Source organism: Globicephala melas, chromosome Y (genome assembly GCF_963455315.2).
Source record: "Globicephala melas chromosome Y, mGloMel1.2, whole genome shotgun sequence".
NCBI classification, from domain to species: Eukaryota; Metazoa; Chordata; class Mammalia; order Artiodactyla; family Delphinidae; genus Globicephala; species Globicephala melas.
Window position 1 is genome coordinate 2,726,919 of NC_083336.1, and position 15,648 is coordinate 2,742,566.

The 15,648-nt window shown below is 37.8% G+C and overlaps 1 protein-coding gene across 1 annotated transcript in view; it reads left to right on the top strand.

Annotated features, from left to right (window-relative positions):
• Positions 1-13,674: 13,674 nt before the first annotated feature.
• The window catches only part of LOC115849998 (protein WWC3-like), a 174,421-nt gene continuing 172,447 nt past the window's right edge, over positions 13,675-15,648 (top strand). The window contains 1 exon segment of the mRNA XM_060293136.2: positions 13,675-13,907. Within this exon segment, the coding sequence (XP_060149119.1) occupies positions 13,675-13,907 (233 nt within the window).

Sequence of the window (15,648 nt, forward strand, 5' to 3'; positions counted from 1 at the left end):
AGTATATTTGTAAACTCTTCAGAACAATGTCCATTGATTTAAAAATATTAAATTAAGATGGCAACAATAGTTAATCATACTGCATTATATATTTGAATGTTGCTAAAAGAGTAGATCTTAAAAGTTCTCATCAAAAGAAAAAAATTCTGTATCTACGTAGAGTGACAGATGTTAACTAGATTTACTATGGTGATCATTTCATAATATATACAAAGATCAAATCATTATGTTGCACACCTGAAACTAATATAATGTGTATGTCAATTATATCTCAATAAAAGAGAAAAAATATCAAATATAAATTAAATATATATTATTTTTACCCCAGGAAAACGGAGGCCTACCTTGTGTAAAACTGTACAATCTTTTAGAGAAAGAGATAGTGGCTGCTCTTCAAGGAAAAGGGCACATTTCTTACAAAATAATAAAAACAATTCATACAAGGGTCTGGGAAAGACAGGCCATCCATACAGAAGAAACAGGACACAGAAAAAATGTGGGATATAAAATATAGTGGGATATAAAATATAAGTCCCACAAAGGATTTAATCTGGCACAGAACAAAATAAATTTTTAGATGGCCAATATATATTTGAAAAGATCTCATTCTCATTTGTTATCAAGGAAATGAAAAGTAAAATACACAAGATACAGTAAACACTGATAGGAAGTGATAAAATCAAGAAGAATCGTTGGATGGATAATTATCTTAAAAATTTTTATATGACATTTAGTAATCAGTCATATGTACAGAGAAATGGAAAAAAGCATACACAGGCACAAGCAATACTTAATGTTCAGAAAAGAGCTAAGAAACTTTCTCCTCAGGATGACATCAAGGCTATGTTATACACAGCTAATTAGTGAAGAGTGTCCATGGTAAAAAGTCAGTCTGGAAAGGTGAATGTTTCTCCAAATGCCCAATTATCAGCAAAAGATCACAAGGCATACTAAGAAACAGGGAAACATGACCCATTCAATGGAAGAAAATCAAGCGGCAGAAACCATCCCCAAGAAAACAGGAATTGGACTTACTAGGAAAAGACATTTAAAACAACTGTCTTAAATATGTTTTAAAAAAATTAAAGGAGAGCAGGAAGGTGGTATATGAACAAAAAGAGAACAGCAACAAAGAAACATAAATTCTAAAAAGGGAATCAAATTCTGAAGCTGAAAACTAAAGGAGCCAGATTGAATATTTCACTGGAGAAGTTCAATAGCAGACTTGTGCATGCAGTAAGAAAGAATCAGTGAACTTGAGCACAGAACATTTAATATTATTTAGGAAAGAAACAAAGAGAAAAGAATGAAGAAAGTGAACAGAGCTTAGAAACTTGTGGGATACAAGCAACAGGACCAATATATGCATTATAGAAGTCCCAGAAGGAGAAGAGACAGAGACAAAAGCATATATATAAAGATTATTTGAAAAAATAATGAATGAAAACTTTTTAAATTTGAGAAAAAAAGACATAAATCAACAAATCCAAGAAACTCAGTCAACTCCAGTTAGGAAAAAGCCAAATAGACCCACACTGAGACACATTATATCAAACAGTCAAAAGTCAAAGACAAGGAATCTTGAAAGTAGCAAAAGGAAAAGAATCAACAAGTTATAAGGGAGCCTCTAAAAACTACCAGGTAATTTCTCAGCAGAAATCTCATAGCCTGGAAGGCAGTGGGATGATATATTTAAAATGCTAGTGGAAAAAAAAAAACAAAAAAAACTTTTAACTAAGAATTCTATATTTGACAAAATTTTTCTTCCAAAATTAGAGGGAAAAATTAAGCTAATAAAGACTTCCAGATTCCATAAAATCTCTATAGAGAAGCTGGCCAGATTGTCCTTATTTTTAGGCAGGCTTACATCATAGGTGGTGGTGTTTTCTTCCACAGAGGCACATCATATACGATTGTCTCTTTTTGTGATGTATGTGATTGTGAGCATAATAATTTATTTAGTCCACAAATATTTATTACTTGCTTTTTGCCAGATTATGCAGTGGTGAAAAAACAGACATGCTTTCTTAATGTTGCTTTTAGTTCAAGGTTTCACATCTTCAGTACTACTGATATTTTAGGCCATAAATAAAATAAAGACTTACTGTATTGTGCTGTGGTTTGAAATCTGTAGGCTATAATCATAAGATGCCAATATCACTCCTGTCTCCCATATACAAATTAAAAATAGGATAATGAACTTCTGTGATCTACCATCAAATTCAACATTAAGTCTTGGCAAACTTGCTTTATATCCAATTCTTCCCATTCCCTTCTATCCAATTATTTTGAATTAAGACTTAAATATGTCATATTTTTATAATTATTTCCAAATGTGTGTGGACACTTAAGAAAATAAATGAAATACCACTATTAAATCTAAATTTTTAAATTCAAATTTACAAAAAATTACTTCTTAATATCATTAAATATCCAGAGAGTATTCACATTTCCAACTGTCTCATAAGTATCACAAAAGTATGCCCAGCTTGTTTGTATGAATCTGATTCCAAATATGGCCCACATCATGTTATATCTCTTAAGTTCCTTTTTAAAAATTGTTTTAATTTTATATTTGGGTATAGACTTAGAGAGCGAACTTTTGATTACCGGGGGAAAATGGGGAGAAGGGATAGTTAGGGAGTTTGGTATTGACATGTACATACTACTATATTTAAGATGGATAACAACAAGGACCTACTGTATAACACAGGGAACTCTGCTCAATGTTATGTAGCAGCCTGGATGGGAGGGGAGTTTGGGGTAGAATGGATACATGTATATGTATGGCTGAGTCGCTTTGCTGTGCACCTGAAATTAAGTTCCTTTTTAATGCACAGTTTCTTCTCTACCTCCCTCTCTTCACTGGCTATTTGTCAAAGAAAAACGATCATTTGTTGGGTAGTTTCCACAGTCTAGATTTTACTGATTGCATCCTGATGTTTTAATCTTTTCTCTGATATCTGTGTGTCCTGCCAGCTGTTACAGGGTCCAACAGCTTTGATCAAATTCAGGTTTGAGCTTTGGACAATACTATGTCCTAAGTGGTGGTGTTTAATTCCACGGAGAGGTAACATATTCTTATAATTGTAGCAGCTACTGCTGCTCAAAGCTGAGCTCCATTTTAATTCTTGTAGAATTGAAAATGATGACATTGTACTTCTATGATTCCTTCTTCATGATTTGCTGGAATGATTCCATAAGGGAATACTTCCCCTCAAGTACAGACTGGTTATCAAGAGGTGCAAGGTAAATCTGAACTTCGAGCATTACATTTCATTTATGGAAATTTCTGGATCGCCTTTGGCCTACTAGCTAGTACTGTTTATGGAAGGTGGTCACAGACTCAGGTGTTTTATACTGGAGCTATTGGATTTGTTGTTATTTCTGAGGCTGTCATGGGAGAATTCTCTTTTTTGGGATTTCCTAGCTCTAACTGGGATGTCATGAACACAATTCTATTGTAGTGTTAAGTGCCTGACACTAAGCTTTTGATTTCTGGAGCATTGATTTCAGACAGCCATCTTGACTAAATATATTGCATTGCCAGTTATATGACACAGCCTCTAGTAAACAAACTAAAAAGGAAACCAGGCCACCCCACCCATGAAATTCCCCTTTTAGAAAGTCCTGGCTTACCTAGATAACTGACCACTTGAGTGACCCCGGTTTTCCCTTCCTGCACTTTAATTCCTGTTCTTATGTTTTAAATTCACTAACAGACAGTGAACCTCAAAACCTGAGGCACCCCACCCTTAGGCAACAATAAAGGCAGAACTGCAGGTCCATGTTGTTCCCCTCTCTACTCTCAACTTTGCTGTGTGGCGCTGGGTGTGCTATGGTACGCTCCAGGACCTGTGAGTAAGAAAGCTTGTTTTTCCAAAGCTTTCTGAGGGCTGTTGCCAGGCATGTTCTGCAAGCATAATAAGAATTACAAGGGCTGGTCCATTGTCTCTGGTTGGGAACATGTCCATGCAAACTTATGACCAGAAATGCAGGCCCAGGTGAGTGCCTCAGGCATTCTGAGCCAATAGCACCGCTATTGAGGGGCTGAGACTGACCTCTGAGACACAACTGGCTGGCAGAGGAGTCGTCAGTAACAACTAATTTAATAACAAATTCTTTGTCCAAAATGATTTTTTTTTTTAGGCTGGCTCTGTTTATTTTGAAAAGGTTTGTTGAAGTTTTAAAAACACATTTAATTCTTTCAGTAACTAAAAATTTGCATCCAAGCCATAGGAAATTCACTCCTTTTTTTTTTTTACGTCTTTATTAGAGTATAATTGCTTTACAATGGTGTGTTAGTATCTGCTTTATAACAAAGTGAATCAGTTAGACATATACATATGTTCCCATATCTCTTCACTCTTGCGTCTCCCTCCCTCCCACCCTCCCTATCCCACCCCTCCAGGCGGTCACAAAGCACCGAGCTGATCTCCCTGTGCTACGCGGCTGCTTCCCACTAGCTATCTACCTTACGTTTGGTAGTGTGTATATGTCCATGCTTCTCTCTCACTTTGTCACAGCTTACCCTTTCCCCTCCCCATATCCTCAAGTCCATTCTCTAGTAAGTCTGTGTCTTTATTCCTGTCTTACCCCTCGGGATTTTCTTTTTGAAAATTACTATTTGTTTGGAATTTTTAAAGGACACAAGTCAGAGGACAAGGCCAGCTTAACTGGCATCTGACCTGTGTTGTGCACAGAGTCCCATACAGATGGCTTCTGTACTTGATTTAAAGCTATATTGTCACCAACATGAAACTCAATATTCTTTGAACAAATATCCCCACACTTTCATTTTGCACTGGTTTACACACAAAATATGTAACCAGTCCTGGATAGAGATGCATGGGAAAAAAAGGCAAAAGTCAATCTTTGCTTAAAGATGGGTTGGTCTAGTATTAGCTCTACTAAAGGAATGCAAACTGCTGTGAGCACTTCCTGACATTGTTCTCTATGCTTCCTTCCCTTGTAAATCTGCATTTGTTACAGTGTTAAGAGTTTTTACTAGCTATTTTTGTATCACTTTAACAGTGTTTCAAAAACATTGAGGAGGATCTTGTCGAAATGGTGATGTAGGATAATCTGGACTCACACCCTCCCACAAACATACACAAATCTGAAAGTAACCTACAAGCTAGCTAAGTAATTCCTACACATTGGGGAAACAAGAAAAAAAATACCCACATCAAAGCAGGCAGGAGAGGGTGACATAATTTTGCCATAAACCCATTCTAGTACAGTACTTATCTCATGAGAAAACTTAAAACTTGGAGCTTCTCCCTTAGGAGTAAAAAAGTTTGAACCCCACATCCAGTCCTGCCTACTGCTCTAGCCTCATCCTCCACCAACAGTCCATTCTAGAAAAGCACACCTTGTGCCTGAGAATGACTGTTTCTCTTCTCACCTCCCTTGTAAATTGGGGCCTCTACAATGCAGTCCTGGGTCACTGAGGAGTCCCCCAACCCATCATCTGAACCCCACCATCCATGGCAGTTGTGATTCTTTTAACTCAAAATGAGGTCATGCATGATGCTAGGTAGCAAACTTTACCAGTGTGCAACCTCATAGGTAAAAAAATTTTGAGAAGCATTTAGAAACTTTTATAAGTAATTTGGCAAACAATTTTTTGTTTACTGAAACTGATAATGAAAAATGGGGAACTTTGAATATTCTTTTCATTTCATTTGTCTACTAATTAAGTTTCATTGTATTTTACCAGACAATCTACCCATGACTAATTGCAAAGAGAAAAGAAAAACAACAACAGCCTTTTACCAGATAGTTTGAGAAGCACTAGTTTATCTGTTTCCTGAGAACACAAGACAGGTTCTGTCACTAAAAAGCACTGAATAAATGGAGGATGAATGAATAAATAAGTGCAATTGACAAATATGAGTAGTGCTAAGGTAATGGAACAGACAGAACTTGATACTGCATTGGATTCATGTTAGATAAGAGAAAGAATCAAGGAAAACTCCAGCTGTTCCTGGAAGATTGCTGATGGCACTCCCTAAGATAGGCAATATTAGAAGAGGAGCAGTTAAGAGCATGTTTACAGATGAGAAATTAATTTTTGAATGGGTTGACTCAGATTACTTATGAGATATCCAAATGCAGATGTCCAGGAAGCAGTTAGATATATAGGCTAGAAGCTCAGAAGCAAAGTCTGGCAAAAGGTGTAATTTCTTAGTTGAAACAATTAGAATAAATGAGATCCACCTGGCATGTAAAATTGGAAGAGAAGAATTTAAGGAAAAACCTCTGGGTACCTAGCAGTTTCTGGCATACAGGAGATGATTAGTAACTCTTTGTCAAATGAAGATATAGAAAGATATGAACTTAACGCTATTTCATTCCAAGTCCAAGTTTTCCTGAACTTTCCTAAGCTTTCACATTCTTCTCTTAAACTGCAGAGCATTCTAACAGACACGGCTGTCGCTAGGGGTGGCGTGAGGAAGATGACTGACTAGAAAAGGCAAAGCTGGAAAACAAAAGCAGTGGGGAGGTTTTGAAAACACTGAAGAAAGGCTGGGCATGAGGATAAGAGGATAAGCCTAGGGAAAAAAACATCAGAGTCAGATTTTGAAGTTAAAGGTACGGATTTTACCATAAGTCACAGGCTTTTTCTATGTTTCCTAATAGGGTAAATAATACATGGTATAGACTGTACCATGGTGTTTGGAAACAACCAACAGCAATAGCAGAATAAATTCTTACTTCAGTTAAAGTGCATGAATTAGAATACTATGTGTCATTATAAATCTTCAGAATGTAATCTGCTAAATGCAATGTGGTGCCCTAGACTGGAACCTGGAATAGGAAGACAGAATTACTGGAAAAACAGGTTAAATCTGAAAAAAAGTGTGTAGTCTAGTTAGTAGTACTGTGCCAATGTTTATTTCTTAGTTTCAACAATTGTATGTGGTTATGTATGATGTTAACATTAGAGGAAGCTGTCCTGCATTACAACTTTTCTGTAAATCTAAAATTATTCCCAATAAAAAGTTTAGTTTTAAAAAAGTAAGCTCAAATTAAAAAAAATAGTAATTAACAAAGGAATTCATGCAATACAATAGTGTTTATAAATAGTTTCAAAACATGCAAAGTAAAACTAGATATTGCATATCAATTCATACATATGCAGTGAAAACATAAAAACATGCAGTGGGTTTCAAGAATATCTGTATTATTTCCTTCTCTTTAAAAGAATCTGGGAAAAGGACATGGAAGCAACCTAAGTGTCCATCAACAGATGAATGGATAAAGAAGATGTGGCACATATATACAATGGAATATTACTCAGCCATTAAAAGAAACGAAATTGAGCTATTTGTAATGAGGTGAATAGACCTAGAGTCTGTCATACAGAGTGAAGTCAGTCAGAAAGAGAAAGACAAATACCGTATGCTAACACATATATATGGAATTTAAGAAAAAAATGTCATGAAGAACCTAGGGGTAAGACAGGAATAAAGACACAGACCTACTAGAGAATGGACTTGAGGATATGGGGAGGGGAAGGGTAAGCTGTGACAAAGTGAGAGAGAGGCATGGACATATATACACTACCAAATGTAAGGTAGATAGCTAGTGGGAAGCAGCCGCATAGCACAGGGAGATCAGCTCGGTGCTTTGTGACCGCCTGGAGGGGTGGGATAGGGAGGGTGGGAGGGAGGGAGATGCAGGAGGGAAGAGATATGGGAACATATGTATATGTCTAACTGATTCACTTTGTTATAAAGCAGAAACTAACACAACATTGTAAAGCAATTATACTTCAATAAAGATGTAAAAAAAAAGATGTGGCACATATATACAATGGAATATTACTCAGCCATAAAAAGAAATGAAATTGAGTTATTTGTAGTGAGGTGGATGGACCTAGAGTCTGTCATACAGAGTGAAGTAAGTCAGAAAGAGAACAACAAATACCATATGCTATCACATATATATGGAATCTAAGAAAAAAAAAAAAAGATCATGAAGAACCTAGGGGTAAGACGGGAATAAAGACACAGACCTACTAGAGCACGGACTTGAGGATATGGGAAGGGGGAGGGGTAAGCTGTGATGAGTTGAGAGAGTGGCCTGGACATATATACACTACCAAGCGTAAAGTGGATAGCTAGTGGGAAGCAGCCGCGTAGCACAGGGAGATCAGCAAGGTGATGTGTGACCGCCTAGAGGGGTGGGATAGGGAGGGTGGGAGGGAGGGAGACACAGGAGGAAAGAGATATGGGAACATGTGTATATGTATAACTGATTCACTTTGTTATAAAGCAGAAACTAACACACCATTGTAAAGCAATTATACTCCAATAAAGATGTTAAAAAAAAAACCTGGGACAGATACTAAGCGGGTAATTTACTAGGGTAAATGCTATACTTAACTGTGCAGCAAATTCTCAGTAATGTCATTTTAAGCCTTAACCCCAAAGTCCACGTTAACTCGTGTCAAAGAAAAATTTTTAAAAATTAAATCATTAATCAGAAGCTGATTCTAAGAGAATGTAAGAAATAGAGATTTATAACCAGATAGAAAGGGAATGCTTGAATAAGTTTGCTAATTAAGAGGTGAAACTAGTTAATGTCCTAAAGAACAATAAAACTGTAAACTTTAGGGTTATTTTCTCTCCTTGACAAAAATAATTTTCACCTAAACCAGGCAAAACCAGGCAAAAAAACATGTAACTTCAGAGAGTCTGGGCCTTAACTAGTAGTAACAGCAAGTCAAACAAAGGTATATGCCTACCTTATAATTAAATAATAAAGTCTGTTGAACCATACTCCCTTATAACATTAAAAGGATATGCAGTCATCCTTTTGCCTAATGACCAATTTTACATAATTTTTCTTAAAACTCCCTCCCCCTTAACATTTTCCAAAGATCCTCTTAATCATACACAAAAAGGACTGACCTTATTGTGTTCTGGCCTGATTAATTTACATAAGGCAGCCATAACTCTTCTTTATAGCATGGTCACTAAATCTAGAGGTATTGGGCAAAAATCTTTTTACCTAAAGAGATTTTATAAAGTATCTTTTATAAAGAGATAAAAGAATTTTAAAGACTTTGTTATTTGTTTTTGAATATCATGACTAGGAAACCCAAGAAATTTGGTTCTAGTATTTCAACTATAGTGCCTACAAATGTGGTAAATCATGTCTCCTCAAGGTTCCCCAAATCTCCTAATGTTCCCGGCATGCCAGTAAGTGACCTTCCTTACTATCTGAAAAGCTGCTATAAATATATATCATAAAACATATAAAAGACACTTTAGTTTCTGGCAGGCTTTTTGGAATTTGATTTCACATACAAAATGAAACCTTTCTCCTTAATCAGTTTGCCTGATGTAATGAAATTTCTTTTCTTTCCTTTTTTTAAAAATATTTATTTATTTATTTAGGCTGTACCAGGTCTTAGCTGCGGCCTGGGAGATCTTCAGCTGCAGCATGCGAACTCTTAGTTGCGGCATGCAAGTGGGATCTAGTGCCTTGACCCAGGATGGAACCTGGGCCCCCTGCATTGGGAGTGCAGAATCTTACCCACTGGACCACCAGGGAAGTCCCAAGATTTATTCTTAATAATGATACTCCATGGATTGCCTTGACTACACAATAGGTTTATCCAACTATATGCTGGTAAAAAGGAGGACACATACTTTTTGAACCTGTGCCAATATCACATTCATGGATACTTACATGCCAATGTTCAGTGGAGCATTATTCACCATAGCCAAAAGATGGGGAAAAAACCCCCAAATTTTCATTGAACACAGGAATGAATAAACAAAAAGTGTATATTCATATAATGATACATTATTCAGTCATAAAAAGGAATGAAATTGAAATATGCTACATGGATTAAACTTGAAGACATTTTGCTTAATGATACACTGGACAAAGTCAATGTAAAACAACATTTACAAACCATCCCCTCCAAAAGCAAGAGAATATACACTCTTCTCCAGTGTATATAAAACATTCTTCAGGATGGCTTATATGTCAGGCAACAAAGCAAGTCAATAAATTTAAAGAAGACTGAAAACACATCAAGCATCTTTTCTGACTATAATGGTATGAAACTAGAAATCAAATACAAGAAAAAAACTAGAAAATTCACAAATATATGAAGATTAGACAATGGTACTGAACAGCCAATTGGTCAATGAAGAAATCAAAATAGAAATATGTGTTTGGGATTAACAGATACATACTACTATACATAAAATAGATAAATACCAACTGTATAGCACAGGGAACTATATTCAGTATCTTGTAACAACGTATAGTAGAAAAGAATTTGAAAAAGAATATATATACAGGTATATATTTATATATGTATATATATATTTATAATCGAATCAATATGCTGTATACTTGTAACTAACACAATATTGTAAGTCAATTCTACTTCAATTTTAAAAAGAAGGGAAATAAAAAATTTACCTTGAGACAAGATGAAAATACCACATACCACAACTTAAGGCATTTATCATAAAACAAAAAATATTTCAAATAAACAACCTAATTTAATACTTCACAGAACTAGAAAAAGAGACAAACTAAGCTCAAAGATAGTAGAAGGAAGGGAATAATAAAGATCAGAGCAGAAATGAATGTAATAGAGACTAAAAAAAACCCAAAACAAACTGTAGAAATACTACAGAAATACAAAGGTCATAGGAGACTGCTATGAACAATTATATGCCAAAAATAGGATAAACCTAGAAGAAATATAGAAATCCTAGAAACGTACAACCTACTGAGACTGAATCATAAAGAAGTAGAAAATCAGTACAGTCAGAAAACTAGGAAGGAGATTGAATCAGTAATTAAAAACATCCCACAATGAAGCCGAGGGCCAGCCTGCTTCATTAGTGAATTCTAACAAACATTTAAAGAATTAATAGTAATTCTTCTGGAACTATTCCAAAAAATAAAAGAAGAGAGAACACAAACTCATTTTATGATGCCAGCATTGCCGATACCAAAACCAGACACTACAAGGACACTACAAGGAAGGAAAATTACAGGCCAATATCTCTCATAAACATAGATGTAAAAATCTTCTAAAAACATTAGCAAACAGAATCCAACAACATATTAAAAGAAGCATACATCTTCATCCAGTGGGACTAATTCCAGGGATGCAAAAGTGGTTTAACAACCAGAAATCAGTCAACGTAATACATCACGTTAACAAAACGAAGGATAAAAATCATATGATCATCTCAAGAGATGCAGAAAAATAATCTGACAAAATTCAACATCCTTTTATGAAAAAAACTCTCAACAAAGAGGGTATACAGGGAACATATCTAAGCATAATAAAGACTATATGTGACAAACCCACAAGTAAATTTACACTGAATGGTGAAAAGCAGAAAGCTTGTCACCAAGATCAGGAACAAAACTGTTGCTGCTTTTATTCATTGTATTATAGGAAGTCCTAGCCAGAGCAATTAGGCAAGAAAAGAAAGGAAGAAGTAAAACTGTCACTCTTGCAGATGACAGGATATTATATATAGAAAACCCTAAAGACTCAACTAAAAAACTGTTAGAACTAAGAAACAAATTCAGTAAAGTTGCAGGATAAAAAATCAATGTTGCATTTCTATACTCTAGTAACAAACCAACAGAAAAAGAAATTAAGAAAACAATCCCATTTACAACTGCATCAAAAAGATAAAATACTTAGGGATAAATTTAAGCAAGGAGGAGAAAGACCTGCACACTGAAAACTGTAAGATACTGATAAAAAAAAAACACAAACACATATAAATGGAACGATATTCTGTGCTCATTGTTTGGAAGAATTAATGTTGTTAAAATGTCCATACAATCTATGAATTCAATGCAATCCCTATCAAAATTCCAATGACATTTTTCCAATAAATAGAACAAACAATCCCCAAATTTGTATGGAACCACAAAAGACCCCAAATACCCAAAGAAATATTGAGCAACAAGAACAAAGTTGGAGGCATACTATTTCCTGATTTCTATTTATACTATAAAGCTATAGTAATCAAAACAGTATGATAGAAGCATAAAAACAGACACACAGATCAGTGGAACAGAACAGAGAACCCAGAAATAAACTCACAGATACATGATCAATTGCTTTGTGACAAAGGAGCCAAGAAGGTACAATGGGGAAAACACAGTCTCTTCAATAAGTGGTGCTGGGAAAACTAAACTATATGTAAAAGAATGAAACTGAACTACTATCGTATACCATACATAACAGATGAATGAATAAAAAGATGTGGTGTATATATACAATGGAATTTGGCCATTAAAAAAGAAGGAAAACTTACCATTTGAGATGCCATGGATGGACTTAAGGGCATTATGCTAAGTGCAATAAGTCAGAAAGAGAATGATGAATACTGTATGATTTTATATGTGGCATTATAAACAACAACAACAACAAAAATAGAGAACATAGGTGCTTGCCAGACACCAGGGCATGGGGAGATGGGTGAAATGGGTCAAAAGTTAGAAAGTTCCAGTTATAAAATACATAAGTCATGAGGATGTAATGTACTGCATGGTGACTATAGTCAATACTGTACTGTGCATTTGAAATTTGTGAAGAGAGTAAATCTTAAAAATTCTCATCACAAGAAAAAATGTAACAATGTATGGTAACTGATTTAACTCCACTTATTGTGGTGATCATTTCCCAATATACACAAATATGAAATCTTTATGTTGTATACTTGAAACTAACATAATACTATATGGCAATTATATTTCATTAAAAAAATAACAAAACAAAACGTCCATATTTTCCTGCGATAAAGTATTGCAATCAGGACTCTGGTATTAGTTTGCTAGGGCTGCCTTAACAAAATAGTACAGACTTCGGTGGCCAAAACCACAAAAATTTACTTTCTGACAGTTCTAGGGGGTGGAAGTTGAAGCCCAAGGTGCTGGCAGGGTTAGTTTCCTCTATTTAGCTTGGAGATGGATACCCTCTCTCTGACTGTATTCTCTTTGTATGTACAAACCTGCCTGCAAAAATTTCATCTTCTTAAAATTAAGGGACCAGTCAGATTGCATTAAATGGTAGGCTCCATTCTGAGGGCCTCGTTTTAACTTAAACAGAGATTTGAAAACTTACCTCCAAATATCCTTACCTTCTGGTACGCATATGGGAGGGGGGTTGGCATGACAGTCTTTAGTCCGTAGCATGCCTGAAGAATAAAGCAGCTGAGCGATTTAGAGCAAGACAGAGCCCGAGGCGGAACAGATCGCTGCTGGAGGAGTAAGAACACTCCATGAAGATTGTGGGAGGAGCCACCGGGCGTAGGAAGGAGGTGGGGTCTTTTGCTAACTACACTCCCGCCCACACCCAGTACGGCTGCAAACTGTGCGAAAGCGGTTGTGCGTTCCTTGAAAATAGGCATTCAGGAGGGGCCGTGGCTTTGACTCCTAGCCTGTGACTCCGCGCAAGTGTCGGCTATCCAGGCGAAGCAGAGAAGCGGGCGTCGGCTGGCGGGCTGCAGACGGGCGCCGGTGCGCGGGCACCGGGCGGAGGATGCACCGGGCGCTACTGTCGGTTCCCCGCGGCCGCCCCCGCGCCCCAGACGCTGGGCCTTAGGGCTGGCGGAGGAGGCGGCGAGAGTGGGGCTGCCGGGCGGCAGCAGGGCCCTCGCCGTCATGCCGTGGATGAGCGGCGGCAGGCGGCGGCGGCGGGGACAGCCGCGCGAGGCCCCGCGGGAGCAGCCCTTGCCCGCGGCCCCCGCGCCCTCCGCGCAGCCACCCTTGAGGGCCCAGGAGAGCGCCGAGCTGCAGCTGCCCGCCGGCTGGGAGGAGGCGCGCGACTACGACGGCCGCGTCTTCTACATCGACCACAACACGCGCCAGACGTCGTGGATTGACCCCCGCGACAGGTAAGGGGGGCGCGGGGGCGGTGTGACTCTGAGGGAGTGCCACCTCCGGCGGCTGAAGCACTGGCGGATGCACTGGCGATATGTTCCGCCCAGCTCGGAGCCGTCTGGAGCCCCTAAACTTGGGTCCGGTCCGTGGATTACCCGATAGGTCGAAGGAGTTAATTGGGTCGTACGCTCTGCAAGCTTGTGACACTACTGAACGCGGAGTCTTGACCTCTGGGATTCCCTCTGCACAGCGAAGTCTCTTCCTTGGTCACGTCACCCGCTGACCGACGGCTGGGAGCTGGGCGCCTGGAATTTCCTCTCCAGGGGCTGACGGATGGCCCTCTCTTCCTTTTTCCTCCGCGGTCTCGCCTATCCCTGTCGGGGCTCTGCGGCCCACCACCCCCAGGCTGTGGCCCTACAGGCGCCCCACGACGTCGCGGTGGCCAGATGAGCTATCATCTTGGAGCACAAACGTGCGCCCCAGCCTCGTGGTGTGGGTTCCTTGTCTGGCGGGCTGAGCCTAGTTTCCATTCGAAGACTGTGCCAGATGGGACACTTCAGGGATTCCCGATTCTTTGGAGTAACCTTAAAAGTTAAAAGTTGAGTTAAAAATCTGATTGAAAAAGCCTGTGTACTGCGGCGAGAATGGATTGTGATTAGACCCATATGCTTTTTGAACAAAGGGAAAAAAAGAGTTAAATTTTAGGTTACCGTTTTGTGCAAGATACGAAAAGACCACTAAGTCTTATTATTCATATAAATAAATCTTATGGAGTAAAAACGAATACCTTTAAAACTACTACCATATTAAATTTAAGTTCATCTAATGATGCTTTCTCTTAATTTTTGCTCAATTGTCTGCTGCTTTCAATGTTCAGCCGCTTTTAGAGAGATGGATTTTTTTGTGGAGTTGGAATTCTGTTCAAACTGAGCCTTTCCAGTGATTATCTGATATCTTGTTCTGTCTGGAGCAACTTCTCTCCACCCTGGGCCTGAATGCCAGAAAGGAAATACTGCAAGCTTCCCAGTGATTTTCAGAAGAAAATCTGAAAACGCCCAGTGTGGTGACAGGCTCCTGATTCCTCCTACCTGCACTGGAAAGGCAGTGCTTCTGGCACAGGCATTTCAAAATACGCTCTTTTATTTTATAAAAAAGGAGACAATCTGCTGAATTATTGTTTAAGGATTTCTCTGGGTTCTGATAGGGAAAAACCAAGCAAAAGGATCGATTCCCTAACATTCACTCTCAGTGTTGCAACCTTCTGGACTCAGAAATTTATATGAATCCTAGCAGAAATTTAAAGGTTAGTAAGATTGTTAGTTATGTTGAAAATGTAACTATGAGATGAGATCATATAATTTTACCCAAAAGCTAGAGCCACAGCTGTCTGATCAAGACTTGGATGGTTCTGGAGTTACTAAAACTGCTTGGAATATGGTGTCTTTTTATGCTGTAAGTCTGTTAAAAATCCAAACAACTGGAAAATGAGCCAATTAAACGTACTGTTTTTGCTTAGAAGAGGCCACGGGTGATTTTATGAGGGTAATATAAAAATTTGTCTTGGAGTGGGAATTCATAATGAAACTACGAATGTGTAAGTTTCTGTTTTAATGATAAATCAAGCAACATAAGTGAGCAGACTATAGAAATCAGGTTGTATAATCTTCATTTCCATGTCATTCAGATACATTTCCTAGCTTCCTTTTTATGAAGATTAGTTTGTGTAATTGAATAGCATTTTACACTTCTTTTTCA